At 33.6% G+C, this 14,961-nt stretch overlaps 2 protein-coding genes across 2 annotated transcripts; one reads left to right on the plus strand and one right to left on the minus strand.

Moving 5' to 3' along the window:
• Positions 1–1,040: 1,040 nt before the first annotated feature.
• Positions 1,041–1,573, plus strand: LOC145104136 (LYR family of Fe/S cluster biogenesis protein). The gene has a single exon (XM_079041419.1). It carries the CDS (start codon positions 1,106–1,108, stop codon positions 1,382–1,384), a length of 279 nt encoding a protein of 92 aa, XP_078897545.1. The 5' UTR covers positions 1,041–1,105; the 3' UTR covers positions 1,385–1,573.
• A 5,814-nt stretch (positions 1,574–7,387) lies between these two features.
• On the minus strand, positions 7,388–10,482 carry LOC145157847 (SNAP25 homologous protein SNAP33-like). Its single transcript, XM_079076850.1, has 6 exons — positions 10,345–10,482; positions 9,123–9,668; positions 8,881–8,974; positions 8,630–8,763; positions 7,688–7,785; positions 7,388–7,591 (listed from the first exon to the last, which is right to left on the minus strand). The coding sequence occupies exons 2-6, from the start codon at positions 9,609–9,611 to the stop codon at positions 7,492–7,494; spliced, it is 915 nt and encodes a 304-aa protein (XP_078932976.1). The 5' UTR covers positions 9,612–9,668; positions 10,345–10,482; the 3' UTR covers positions 7,388–7,491.
• Positions 10,483–14,961: the final 4,479 nt, after the last annotated feature.

The raw sequence follows: 14,961 nt of genomic DNA on the forward strand, positions 1-14,961 counted from the left end.
CTCGCTGCCTCCTCCTTTCCTCCTCTTCAGCCTCGTCGACCACGGAGACGCTCCCCTCGCCATCACGACGGCCGACCACAGACGTCGCCGACTGCCTTCACTTCCTTCCTACGTCTTTCATCGACCTGTGATGTAGGCTGCGTAGATGGGTAGTGATGGTGCAATGGGGGAAAATTAAACCAAAAACGCATCGAAGTGGAGACTTGCGATGCTCCGATTAGGATTGATTCAAACGATGTGCGATGGAGGAGGCTGAGGGAGGAATTGATTAAAACCTAGGTATAGAGAGAGAGAGAAAGAAATGAAGTGGGGGACAAATAATTTGAACGACAATATGATATGTGATTGAGAAATTATAGGAACAAGTTAAAATTACAATTACCATTATAGCCTTGTGACCTTTTACAAGTTACACTTTAATACCTATGGTTTTAGAATTTACGTAAATGACCCGTTTGATAATAGCCTAAGATCTGAATATTTTGATGGTCCAGATCCGTTCTCCCGTTCTCAACCTTTTAGGTGTTCTCATTTGATCCTACTCCTATATATATATATATATATATATATATATATATATATATATATATATATATATATATATCTAAATATTGTATTTAATACAAAATAACCAAAAAGCTATTGGTTATTTTGACATAAATTAAATAAACAAGGATATTTTGTTATACACTACCCAATTGTGTAATTAGCCCTAAAAGTTCTATCAATTTATCTATAAGCTAGTAAAAGCATATTTTTTATACTTTTTTAAAATATAAAATAAAGTTTATAGTAACAATTTTTAAACCCACTCTAAATTCTGTTTTACATCTTAAAAATAAAGCGTAAAAATAAATTGCATGGAAGATGCCAAGATGGTGTAATTTATACTTTAAATTTCGAGAGTAAATATTTGTTTCTTTATTTTTAGGGTGTAAAATAAAATTGGATTCAAACATTAATTTTATTTTACCCTTTATGACGACAAAAATAAAATAGATTGGAAAAAAAAAATTAGTATCAAATTAAAATACAGCGAGGAAAAGAAATTAGTTTCTCTAACATAAATGGCACGGCAATAGACGCTCTTTCTCTCAGGAAAAATATGGCAACGGCCGTGCCACCGCCGTCTCGAACGACAGTTCTGTCCCTTTTCCGGTCATTTCTGCGATCAGCCCGTCAGTTCCCTGACTACAACATCAGGGAGTACACCAAGCGCCGTACCATCGACGCTTTTCACAGCAACAAAACTCTGTCTAACCCTTCCTCGGTCGCCGCTGCTTTCGCCGACGGAAATTATCAGCTACAGGTTGCCAAGAGACAAGCTCTTGTGTACTCATTCTACTCTCCCAAACTCAAAAGCATCATGGACATCAAGCATTGATCGATTTGAATGGTATTTATATGTGTTGTTAGGGTTTCAAAACCACTTTACGTTACTTAGGGTTATAACTGAATTCAATAATGGTTAATCCATAGTCTCTGAAGCTTTATTTTATGGCAAGAAGTTGCTTATAAATCATGGATATATGATGTTCAATTCGCCCAGGAAATCTATGTTTTCCCTTGTTCATCTTTTCTACATTGTGATTTTTTTTTCCTGAATGAATTAACTACATGTGCTTAATGATTTCTTCATTTGATAATTTTGTTTGTTTTGATGATTTTTAAAACATAAAATTCGACTCTATTTGTTATCTAACCATTTTATGAGTTGGGCAAAAAACTATTTTTATATGAAATGGTATCACGACAACTCGGTAAACTTTGATTTGGATGTATACCGTCATTGAAACTTTGACGACTTTATGAAATATCAAATGATGGTCGGCTACAGTGGAATACACCGTCATAATTAGGTACCTATGTTAAAATAAAAATCAGCAAATTAAAAAATTTATAAAAAATTAACAAACTATTTGCAAATTTCAAAAAACAATTTCATGTAAAAAGTTTAAGTAGAACAATGAACTGAACGGACATGTTCATCCTCGTTTAAGTTAACCGAACAAACAAACAGATAAGCACACAAGTTTTCTTGTCCATGTTCGTTCGTTTAACAAATTATTTTGTTTATATTCGCTCGTTTGTGTCCGTGAACATGCTAAATAAACATAAACGAATAAAGATAAACAAACACAACTAAAAACACAACTAAACATATATGAACATAAACAAACATATAATATAATAATGTAAAAAAAATAATTGAATATATATAAACATAAATAAACTTAAACGAACGGTACTATTGTTCATGCTCGTTCGTTTAACTAAACAAATACGAATTTGTGTTAATGTTCGTTTATTAATAAATAAACAAATATAAATGAACTTCCCATCGAACGGTTCATACCGAACGTTCAGTTCGTTTACAACCATAAATTTAATAGGTTAAATTTTTCAAACTTGAAATGTTTGTTTAAAACCACCCAAGAACCTATATACCTAAAACGACTACTTCAAAATTAAGACTTGATTGACTTGATAAAATATATATTTTTTATTTTTTCTACATTCAACTTGGACTTTGCTATTTTGGTAAGTGAGATGATTTATATTTGATTATTATCTACAACACCAAATTAGACCAAATTAGTTGGACAAAATTTTGTTTTCAATAATTTATTATTATTATTTTCATCTCTAAAATAAATAAAGAATAAAAATATTGATATCGTTAGGGAACGATATCATTTGAATACGTCTGATCATATTTTCATATCCATATGCTTAGAAAACTATACCGTTTCAAATTCTTTTGATTTTTCAAATCTTTATCTTGAAATAAAAAGGTGTGAAAGGTCATTTAAGAGTGTATTTATCCAAAGAATCACAGTGAAGCCAAAAATAATCTTTTCAATTATGAATATATATTTTCTGGACACCGAAGCTTGTCGATACCTTCATCCTCGTAACAAATCTTATAAGTACACTATAATTGCATGTTTTCCATGATTTCATTTAACACACTATGATTTATTACCTTACAAATTGGTATCTACATCAATTTATTTCAATTCTTTCATGTAATGATACACAAATAAAATTATTTAGAGAGTCGGTGATCAACCTAGAAAAAGTCATATCTCTGCATCCCCAATTTGCTAGTTTACGAGGCATCTATCATCACAACCGTTGATACATGGTTCAGAGTTTCAATATGAATTCAAAATATGATTCGAAAGATCATATATGGCTATGGTTATATCGTTTCAAATGTTTTGCATTAATATACTCTTGAATGGTTAGATAAAAGTTATATCGACTTCTTTGGATCAAAACACTGAATACCTATATCGACTTCTTTGGATCAATACACTAAATAGCCTTCTTATCCTAAATAGGTAAAAAGATAAGTTACATACTGATCTTTCATAAGATCGTTGCATTTTTAATAGTTTGTTACTAATGAGAAACATCATACACCGTATATATTAGGCATTGATGGATGGTTAATAAAACCAATATCACATTTAAAAGATTAACCTAAAATATTGGCTTGTTAGTTTATTGAACATGAACCTAAACAAAAATTATGTTAACCTGCTTTTAATTAATGAATACTTTAAAAATTAACGAAGTCCATAACTAATTCTAGAAATAAGCTCATATTCAAAATCTATTCAAATGTCTAAAGTTTAATTAATAAATTGTCTACGTCTATCATACTAATTTACCTTTTGAATTTTAGAATTTATTTAAATCTTCAATTCTGTTGCTCCAAAAAAAAAACATTTCAAACATTATGTTAATTAAACTCTATCACAATTACATAAGTAAAATACATAATAATTTTAGTTATATGTACCAATCACTTCGTATAAATAGTCATAGTCAAATCATAAGGATACATATACTCAGTCACTCACATAAAGGGGTATATGAAGCAATTGAGAAAGTAGTATAGAATTAGCCTAATTTGAAGTGTATGATACCTAAAAAGTAAAATAGGCTAAAATACCGATGATCCGGATGATTTTGTCTAACAACCAACCAAAATTTATTAAAATAATAGATATAGTTTTTAAGGTTTTTGATAAAATTTTCTTTATTGATAATATGGATCATATCTCTAAACTTCAAAACTCCTATGAAATGTAAAAAAATCTGTCCTTCATATATTCAATACTACCTCAACAACCATTGTGACAACTCAACAATGCATCATCTCATAAAACTAGCAAACGTAAAATCTAAAACCCTCAAATAAAATTGGGATCGTTTAGTATGAGCTAAGTTAATTAATAAAGACTTAGTTTAACATCATCAACCACGTGCTAAAATCTAAATATTAGTGCTGTAAAAAAACAATTAACAGTTGAATTTTCGAATAACCGTCTGTATCAAAAAAGCCTTATTGTAACCGATTGAAAAAACTGAAGTTTTACTATAGTTTCATTAACCAAATCCCTAAAAAAACCGGTTCCGCTGAATGGCTTTTTTGTTGAAAAAATGGGTTAATTAATGAAGATCAAAATGAACTTGGACAATTCTGGAATTGTGTACATATGTTTTCTTAAATCTATAACTTCGACTCTACTGCTTGAGTTACATGCATGAAACCATGTTTGGGATAATCCCCGATTTATGGCAAAAATAGTGATACAAAACATAGAAGTTGTTTTGTGTTTTCGATCGAGACAATTAATAATTTGTAGAGAAAATGTAGATGAAGAGTTAACCTCTGCCAAACCGAAAAACCTGTATAATATAGATATCCGACAGTTAATGGCGGGAAAAGTTGTGCCTTTTGGGAACAAACACGTGCACTCCACACCTCCCAAACTCACAATATAGCATAGACTAAGTTCACCATGTCTCAAATTACTCCCCATCACACTAATTAAATAGTTTGATGACACTACAATCACCGATACTTTTTGGTTTCAGATATACACTCCTAGTACAAATGTGTTATAAAGCATAAAGAAATGAAAAACCACGTTACGAATTACGATTGGAATACTTGCTTAATTTGTATACTATTAAACTTCATCTTCCTACATATTACATGACTTATGTTCCAGGTGATAGACTTCTTGAACCATCATACTTATCTTTTAGTCATAACCTAATTAACCACTTTTCTTGAGAAAGAACACTTATAGTTTACAAGAATGAGTGGCTTTGTACAGATGTAATGAAAAAGAAAACCATTAAAGTTGGTATCTTTTGTCCAAAGTCGTTCATTCATGCAAAGTGTAATGTTTCAGGTTTTTAGCAAGAACAATGGTTCAAAAAGTCGGGAAACATAAGGTGAAGAATATTTACGTGAGGTTTAGTTATGGAGAGGGTTGGGTCCCCCAGGAACTAGTCTCTTCTCTATGCCAAATCTTGTATCCTTCTCTTCAGATAGATTCTTGAACAGCAGTCGACATCGTAGGCAATAGCAAGACATGGTAGATGTTCTTGAACCTTGAGGATGGTGGTTGTGGTTGCCTTCACGATGGTTCACCGGAGCTTGTAACGTCGTTGCAATGAGGCAGCATAGATAGGCAGCTGCTAGAACCTGATGGCCGGAAAATGAGGTCTTCATGGTGGTGGTGGTGGTGGTGATGGTGTCTGTGACTAATATGTATATACAAGGTATCCATAAATAAGTTGTTTTGGGTTGTTACGCATTTAATGAATGAATCAAAGGTATTTAGTATCTGTGACATTTCGGGATCCATGGAATTTGTCAGGCTGAGGTGGTTTGTATACAATAATACGACCAAAGAGGCTATGGTCCAAAGCTTACAGGTATACTTAATTCGTATGTTTGTTCTAAAATGGTAATTTCTGTAGCATATTGAATTGTAGGCAGAAGGCCCCGATGGAATTCTCAATTCTGTATAAAGAATTTTATTGTAATCTCAGCAGTACCTTTCCTGGGTTGCTCAAACTAGAACTCATTCATGATGTTACATGACAAAAAAGACTCATCAAGTGTACAACTCCTTTTAAACAATGTACAACTACCCAAGCTTGACAACTGGATATACAAACTCAAATATTAATCTTCTTTTTTGACTTTTTGGGAAAAGAGACCCACGTCTAATTTCTTTATTGACTTAATGGTGTTTAGGATCTGTTTTTTTTTTTTTTTTTTCCTTTGTTGAGTCATGTATGTAGGGGTTCCAATAAATAATGATGCTTCTTCGGATAAAATATTGTATATGTAAAATCTGATTCTTGACTAAATCAGATGAGGCTAAGGTTGTGTTTGATGTGCTGAAAAACTAGTTTTTAGCTTTATCAACAAGCTAATTTTGTGGTTTCGCCAAACACTAATAAATTGCAATATGCTAAAAAACTAGCTTATAAGCTACGTTCAAGGGTTTCACCAAACATTAAATTGCAATAAACTCAAAAAATAAGCTAGCTTATGCACGATCAAATACAACCTAAATAACCATTTTACACATTCCAAAAAGAAAATATCAAATGTTCATCAACATTTATCGCTATATCGGGATTAAGTCGTGTTTTTTATGGCTTAACCCATTAAGTCGCTATATCCGGATTAAGTAAAAAAGAAAGTCGTTTATATAGCTGTCCATATTAAGCTTGTTAAGTAAAAAAGATAGTACCTTAGTGGGAAAAATGCAATCTTATAAGATAATATGTTTGTTCCTTTTTTACATGATATAAAAAGACATGTCATAACAGAGAGTTGAAGAATTGAGGTTCTTCCTGAGTCTTAATGTTTTACAATTTTGCCCTCGTATCTGTCATTTTCTAAGATATTTTTAAACATTATTTATTCAGACGATATTTAAGGAAAAAAAAAAAAACAAAGGTTTAGTCATTGATATGGTGCAGGTATGATGAGTGATGAGGATGACAGTTAATAGTGTGAATAGCTAATTGGCTATTGCAAGCCAAGCATTTAAAGCTACATAGCAATAGGTCCTAAAGATGGGTGTGGGACTGGGTTAGGTTAAGGCATTAGGCATGCATTGCTCTCTGTGTGTGTGTGTCTTCTAAAGTTGGACACAAGGCCACCACTTTTCTAATAACAAAAGATGGAGACTTTTTCAATTATTATATGATTATTACAATTTCAAATCCACATAACAATCAGTCTTTCAATCTTTAGAAACAACACACCGGTCAATACTCAATTTCCATAACATCATGTGTAAAAGGATGTTTGATGTAGAGACTCTTAGTTATATTCACCCAAAGGTAAAGACGCTGCTTCCATAATTCCTTATTCCTAGTTATGATTATCTAATTATGTACCATATTCTGCCTTGTTTATTAAAGGTTTAAAAAAAATACTCGGTTTTAATCAACGGACTCATCATATAACCTTATCTCACTCTTATTTTATTTGTTTATTTTTCCTTGAACAATTAGAACATGTCAAACGCTTTAAATGAGATATGTAAACAATATATGGCTAGTAAAAGAATTCCAATGGCATAATAATCATGTGCATACATATGTAAATCTTGTAACATGAAACACATCATACAAAAAGGTAACAAAATAACATTGGATTTATTTTCCAAGCAAACGTCGAGTACGTTGATTAGCACCTCTAACTCTGAAATTCAGTTCATCCACATCATCTTGAAGAGGATCAAGAGCTTTGTTTTGCCTGCACAAAATACAATTTTATTTTCAGGAAATCAAGTAACAAAAATTAACACAAACTTTTAAAATCTATAGACCTAAAAAAAAAAAAAAAACAAACCTTTCGATCTCTGAACCCATGTCAACAGCCATTTCCTTGAGTTCCCCAAGTATGTTACTTAAGTCCGAGAGGGCATCATCTTGCTTTGTTTTCTCATACTGTTTAAATCACAAATTAATTATTAGAATTCAGAACCTCATAAACAAGTTTTTGATCTTTTTCTTTTTACTTAATCAATGTCTGTCTGGAGTAAGTGCTGTATAAAAAAAGACTTTTCTTTTTGGGCCAAATGAATATGGAAAAATGACCATTTTACCCTTCTGTCTAGAACTTACATGATATTTTCATATTTTTATGATTTTGATATGAATGACATCAAATGTGCAGTTGGAATCTTTTTTGTTTTTTTTACAATTACATGATATTTTTATACTATTTGGATATCATGAAGATTAATAGATGAATAACTACCTTTTGTTTTCATTTTTCATCGTTATTTCATACTACATAAGTGTTCTCAACAATAATTCTAAATCCTTATAACTTGTTTTTATTATTATTATCTTTTAAAAACAATGTAGATAATAAATTTTAAAAAAAATAAAAAAGGAGAGTTTGCTGAAAGGGTAGCAACGTATAAAATGCGGTCTTAATGGATAAAGACACCCATTAAGTCCATCTGTTTATATTAACTCAAAAAGAAACGCCACTATATATTTGTCCAGATTAAGTTGTTTTCACATCAACTCCATTAAGCCAAAAAGAAACAACAAGTTAGTCCGGTAAGCCATATATGAGTGTTTCTTTTTTGGCTTAATGCAGAAAGAATGACTTAATACAGAAAATAAGGAAAAAAATCCTAACTTTTTACAAATTTGCCCTTATTTAGTTTCTTCTTCAAATTCCTCCAGTGTGCCTTTTTTTTTTCTCAAATATTTTTTAAACAAGATTTATCAAAACAACACTAAAATAGAAGAAGAAAGAAACCAGATCTTTACATACCTCAACTTTCTGCAATGCATTTGTGGGTTCAGAGGGTGGTGTTCTTGAATGCGAGTGTCCTTTAGTTTGGGTGGTTGAAAGTCCAAGTTTTTCTCTTTGTTCCAAATGGGCACCTTTTCGAAGTGCGGGATCATCTAATAAAATCATAAAACTTTTTAATAAAAAACAATACAAAAAGATCACAAAACAAAATGTCTAATCTTTTTTTAAAATAAAAAACGCATCAACATAAAGTGTTCTATCTTTATCACCTCTTGTAATCACAGGCCCTTTTATTGCATGACCCTTCTTAGGTTTCCAGGTCCTTGAGAAAATGCCCCCAAGACTTCCTAACAGCTTCTCACCCTGCATCACAAAGTATAAATTCAAAATCCATCTACAGATTATGGGCACTCTTTGAGGTTGTGTTTGTTACACAGGGCATGACTAGATGAGAAGGGTATTCACGTCTTTTGCATAGACAATAACAGTAATAGTGAGAAAAGAGTGATACCCTGCTAAGATCTTGTTCTATATCAGCTGCAGTCATGTGAGTCCGAGTGATCTGCTCACCCTGTTGATGCAAAGTGATCATAGTTTTGGTAGCATCTTCTCTTATGTTTTCTGCAATCTTTAAGGCACTATTCACAGTTTTTGTAGTCTCTTCAGCCTTATATGCAGCATATTGTTCTAGTTCTTGTACATCTTGGTTCTCAATTCCACCAGAATCGACAAAATCATTCTTATATTTGTTTCTTGAGGCATAACTGAGTTTGTATCCTGATCCTTTAACTTCATCATCATCATCAAAAAGAGCAGCTCGGGAATCTTGGGTAAGTACAGAAGGTTCAGATGAAGTTCTCCTTGCAGGATTTGGTGTTGACTTTTTGTCAATTTCATCATCGGAATCGAATGGGTTTGAAGCATGTTGACCAGGGAATCCAGGGTCAACCGAGTTGTGTTTGGTAGGTCTATGGAAATGAGGTTTCTTGATCCCAAACATGGTGGATCTTGTTATAGATTTTGCAGGGTTCAATTAGGAAAGAATCACACGATGTTCCTGGAAAAACAAAAATCAGATTAGAAATTAGATGGTAGTTTTGAAGTGAAACTTTTTGAAAATATCACCAAGAATCATGATATTTTTGTGCAATTATTCAATCACAAAGAGAAGAAAATAGTGAATTTTTAAAAAAATTATAATACTGTTGATATATTGTGCACTCCTAAATTTTCAAATTAAGTGCACCGAACTCTGAATTGCTCTGATTTATCAGACATCAGTTAGCCAAATACAGCAAGCACCAAGAACAACAAATCTGTGGGGATAAAAGAAAAATAACCAAAAATTCCCAAATTTTTAGGTCATTCAAGTACATCAAGTAAATCAAAGCAAAATAAAAATCAACAAAAGAAACGAAGCCCATATGAATTAATAACAAAATAGCAAGAACACTTAGCAGAAACTGATTATAGTAATTTTTTATGATTTGGTATGTTCTAGAAGTCGAACGTTAAACCTAAAGGACATGAAAAACAGGGTGGATACACCCATTAGAGAAATCAAGGAAGGAGACAAAACCAACATGAATTAAGAACATATACTGCAAAACATAATTTCACAGAAACTGATTATATGGATCGTATGCGAGATGGGTGTGTTGAAAAAAAAAGTAAAAAATATAAACTAACAAACACAAGAAATATATGAAACCGGTGAATTTGCGGAGTAGTACCTGAGATTCTTGAACAAGAAGAGACAACCTTCGATTCGGGAGATGTGAGAGAAGGTATTGTGGCTGCTAAAGAGATAATATCTAAATGAATTGAAACTGAAAGGGGGAGAAACGGAATTTAAAGCAATTTGGCAAATGGGGAAAATTGAATACTAAAGAATAGTTCAAGGAAAAGTCTACGATGGGTGTCGTTGAAAATTGGATGGGAGTAAGATCGTGATCGATGTCTGGAAGAATTGAAGAGATCAAACTTCAAAGAGGATATAGCATGGAAGAGAGGACAAGCGCGTAAGATCGTGGACTTTGAATTGGACTTCACCTTCACTTGATTTTGAATTCAAGTACTGTACAAATTGATTTATCTAATATAAAAATAAATTTACCATAGTTTTGTTACTTTTGTGACTTTGTGTTGTAATTTCTGGAGTTCACATTTAATATTTGAACCAACGATTTGTAGTATAACGGTATGTCCTTGGTAATAGGTTAAGGAAGTCTAACTATGAACCAAAAGAGTAGTGTTTTAACCTTTTTTTTAGACAAAACTTCAAAAATGGTCCCTGTGGTTTCCGAAAATATCAAGTTTAGTCCCTAAGTTCAAAAAACCTCACAGATGGTCCCTGTGGTTTCAAAACTTTTAACAAATGGTCCTTTTCGCTAACTCCGTTAGCTTTTGGCCGTTAAGTGAAGGGCATTTCTGTCATTTCACTAGCACAAGGACCATTTATGAAGTTTTGTCTTATTTTAATATATATATATATATATATAATATTAAATGTTCTCTCTCTCTCTCTCTCTCTCTCTCTCTCTCTCTCTCTCTCTCTCTCTCTCTCTCGTTTATGCTAGATAACCAAAAGCATCAACTTCATCTTCATTTTATATCTGGTAACCAAAATCAAAACTTGGAAACCAAAAACCCAAGATTTGGAGGTGCTTAGATGGCTTGTACCTTGGTTGGTATTCCCATGGAAAACCACTGCCACTCCATCACCCAACTATATGTAATTTCTAGCCATGGACCATCGTATGACCTTCCTCCACATTTAAAGCAATTTGCTCGAATCTAATTAGAAAAAAGCGAACCCATGATCAAATATTTCATATGGGTTTAAAATCCCCCCACTACATACTTGCATCTGGATCTAAATTTGTTATAAGAGATTGCATTTGTGTCTAAATCGTCGTACACGGAGGTTCTGAAGGGGAAGAGAAGGAGGAGGATGGTGTTCGGTGGTGGGTTCGATGATGATGATGATGCTCATGGAGGTTCAACAAGAAAAATAGATAGATACGTACCAAAAACAAGCTCTTGATGTGTGTTTCGTTCATCTCAGAGGGGGTTAGATCAGAGGCGACAGTCCCCATTCTTCTGCTTCGTTTTTCCGGTGAGCCAATGAAGAAAATAGGATTGGGGTTTTTAGCGGCTGTGAGGGGGTGTTTGGGTGGAGCCTCTTCGACAGGAACAGTGGTGGAGAACGAGGGAGGCTGTTGCCTCTTCTTGACCAGAAATACAACCTCATGTGGAGGTTTCTTCAACCATGAGAGAGAGAGAGAGGGTGGGGCCCTTTAATTAAATAATTATAGTTTTTTTTCTTTTTATTTTTAAATAGAGAAAACCTCATAAATGGTCCATGTGTATTGAAATGACGAAAATGCCCCTCACTTAACGGTACAAAGCTGACGGAGTTAGGCGGAAGGACCATTTGTTAAAAGTTTTGAAACCACATGGACCATCTGTGAGGTTTTTTGAACTTAGGGACTAAACTTGATATTTTCGGAAACCACAGGGACCATTTTGAAGTTTTGTCTTTTTTTTATATTAAATACTAGGTAGGTATAAGAATCATGTACTATATCAGTTTATTAAATATAAAAATTCTAAACATTTGAAAAAATTTGAATTTATAAGAAAAATTAGAAAAATATTGAATTATTAAAATTACAGAGTTTTTTTTTCTCTTTTAAATTTAAACAAATAATTTAGATAAATAAACAAAGGAAACTAATGAAGTTTTAATTTAAAAATGTTGAAATTAGAAAGAAAGTCAATTATTGAAATTGATATGCATTTATTATTACATTTATTGTAATTATTATATTTAAATATTATGTGTAATTTAATAAAATGGAAAAAACCATAAAATGTCATGTGAAAAAAAATTTAATTGAAAATAACCACAAAATGACATGTGGCCAAATCAATGAAAGTATGACATGTGACAAAAAGATTTTCATTTATTAGAGTAGATCTAATAAAAAAATTAATATATAGCTACAAAAGGTAAACGGACAACAAGTTGTGCCGCTAGACCTTTTTTGGATGACAAAACTAATTCTTTTGAAGACAACGCTCGTAGATCTAGGGGACATTACATTACTATGTATGACCCGTTGAACTCTGTTGAAGAGCTCCACCGTCTCGTGTACGAAAAAAACCAAAAGTATCAAGTGCAAAAGCTATAAACATGTGTTGATTTTCATTGTATGCATTCTCGTGTTTGGTCACCTTGAATGCGACGAATTCAAAGCAACTTGTCTCGTTGTGAAACATCTACTCCTCAAGCCCACAAGAGGGGAGACTGTGACATCCCCATTTTCACGGCCAGAAAAGACCGATTTGTTTATGCTTTATTTTGAAAACCAGAGTATCTCTTAAAGAAATATGTTGCGGAATTTGTTCCCAGAAAAACATGATAAATATGTTATCAAAGCATTTCCGAAGAAATGTAATTTGTTTATATTAAAACTTTGGGATGTCATCGTCAATAAAGAAACATAAGCATAAACAGACCTTACATTCATTTACACTCGTGATTTATATCTCCTTTAATCTCTCAATGTAATGTAGCTTCGTATCGACACCTGTGATACAAGTAGACTGAGTGGGTCAGCTTGGGAAACCTGGTGAGTACATAGGGTTTTCAACCCACAATAATAAAGTTATTATGTTTCATCATCAAACAATTAACCCAATTACCCATCTTCATTATCTTCTTTATTTCTTAAGGTTCTATCCTAAAAATCATCTATCATTCACTCATTCATTCCTAAGGATTGTCCTAAGGAATAGACACGAAGTCCATTGCTGTCAGGGTTTATTTAACAGGCACTAAGTCCATAGTTGCCGATGTTATCTGATAGGCACTAAGTCCATAGCTGCCAATGTCCATCTATAGGGCACTAAATCCATAGTTGCCAACGTTCATTTGTAAGGCACTAAATCTATAGCTGCCAATGTTTGTTTATAAGGAACTAAGTCCATAGCTGCCAGGGTTTTTAGAGTACAACGGGTGAACATATCGTTCACAACACCTATAGGTTGCGAGTCTTCTAGTGTTCCACTGGACTGTCTAGAATAGTCCGTGGTTGTCATCCATACTCTGCTAGATGATTGGGCCAACGCTTGGTCAAGGCTTCTCATCATTTTTCACCTCTCATTCTCATCTTTCATTTCTCATGATCTATATCATCTTTCATCTACCCATCTTAACCCATTGTAATTTATAGGTATAAAATACATATACAGTTTAAATTGAATAAAACATGTACATTTTGTTAATCTAGCATAGATATCATAAACACATATAATATGCACACATAGCACGTAATTTATATTAAATACTTCATATATATGTGTAAGATGAAAGTAACTATGCACTCACTTGTAGTGTGCTTTGATAGAATCTAACTAGAAACGGTCAGCGGTTCGTGATCGTCGGGCTCGGGACGCAGAACGCCTTCAGCAACGAGAGAGAGAAAGAAAGTTTAAGTGTAAGGAATGAAATGGTCGAATTTGCTATTTATAGGCTGCCAAAAACATATCCACATCGTGGGCTTATATGTCCACGTCGTGGCGGATGACTGAATCACTTCGTAGGCTTGCTATTTGCGTTCTAGCTTCGAAAGGTGTCCGGATGACATTTCCACATCGTGGATTTGATTTCCACCGTCGTGGGCTCTTAACACATCACTCCCGTAGACTTAACACATGTTTTTATAGCCTCGATTAGTGTCACTCTCTTTGGGCTGTTCAGGAATGGCTGTTACGAAGTCTTGGCGATCTCCGTGATCCACTAGTGTCTGTGCCAGACGCTTGGCACTGTCAAAAGTAAGGGGATTGGCAGCTATAACATTCCCTTGATTCGGGGGAGTTAATCCCTAGATATACCTTTCCACATTCTTACTCTCCGGGGCGACCATCCCGGGACACAGAAGAGCCTGGTCACTGAATCTGGCAGTGTAAGCAGTGATATTAGAGTCCTTCATCTGCAGACTCCAGAGCTCCTACTCTAGTTTTTGTATCTCGCCCCTCGGGCAATATTCTGCTAGCATCAGTTTTTTCAAATCATCCCAACTCGTAGCATTAGCTATTGCGAGAGTCAATGATTTGACTTGGCTGTTCCACCAAGTGAGGGCTCTGTCTGTGAAAGTGCATGCTGCAAATTTTACTTTGCTAGATTTCGAATACTGATTCGGTTTTCTCGAACCAACAGGTTAAAGCAATGACACCTCCAGTGCCATCAAAGGATTTGGGTTTAGCGTTCGTGAAGTCTTTATAGGAACACTCCTTTGGGTTTCCTTGACTATCCCCGTGGTTAAAAGGGTTGGCACCACTAC

Source organism: Lactuca virosa, chromosome 1, assembly GCF_052849685.1.
Source record: "Lactuca virosa cultivar CGN04683 chromosome 1, Lactuca_virosa_CGN04683_v6, whole genome shotgun sequence".
NCBI lineage: Eukaryota > Viridiplantae > Streptophyta > Magnoliopsida > Asterales > Asteraceae > Lactuca > Lactuca virosa.

Bases quoted from the DNA above. Each gene is read 5' to 3' on its own strand.
- LOC145104136 (XM_079041419.1), top strand. From the start codon at position 1,106: ATGGCAACGGCCGTGCCACCGCCGTCTCGAACGACAGTTCTGTCCCTT.
- LOC145157847 (XM_079076850.1), bottom strand. From the start codon at position 9,611: ATGTTTGGGATCAAGAAACCTCATTTCCATAGACCTACCAAACACAAC. The intron at 7,786-8,629 runs GTATGTAAAGAT...TGATTTAAACAG, and splicing joins ATGCATTGCAGAAAGTTGAG to TATGAGAAAACAAAGCAAGA. The intron at 7,592-7,687 runs GTTTGTTTTTTT...TATTTTGTGCAG, and splicing joins ATGGGTTCAGAGATCGAAAG to GCAAAACAAAGCTCTTGATC.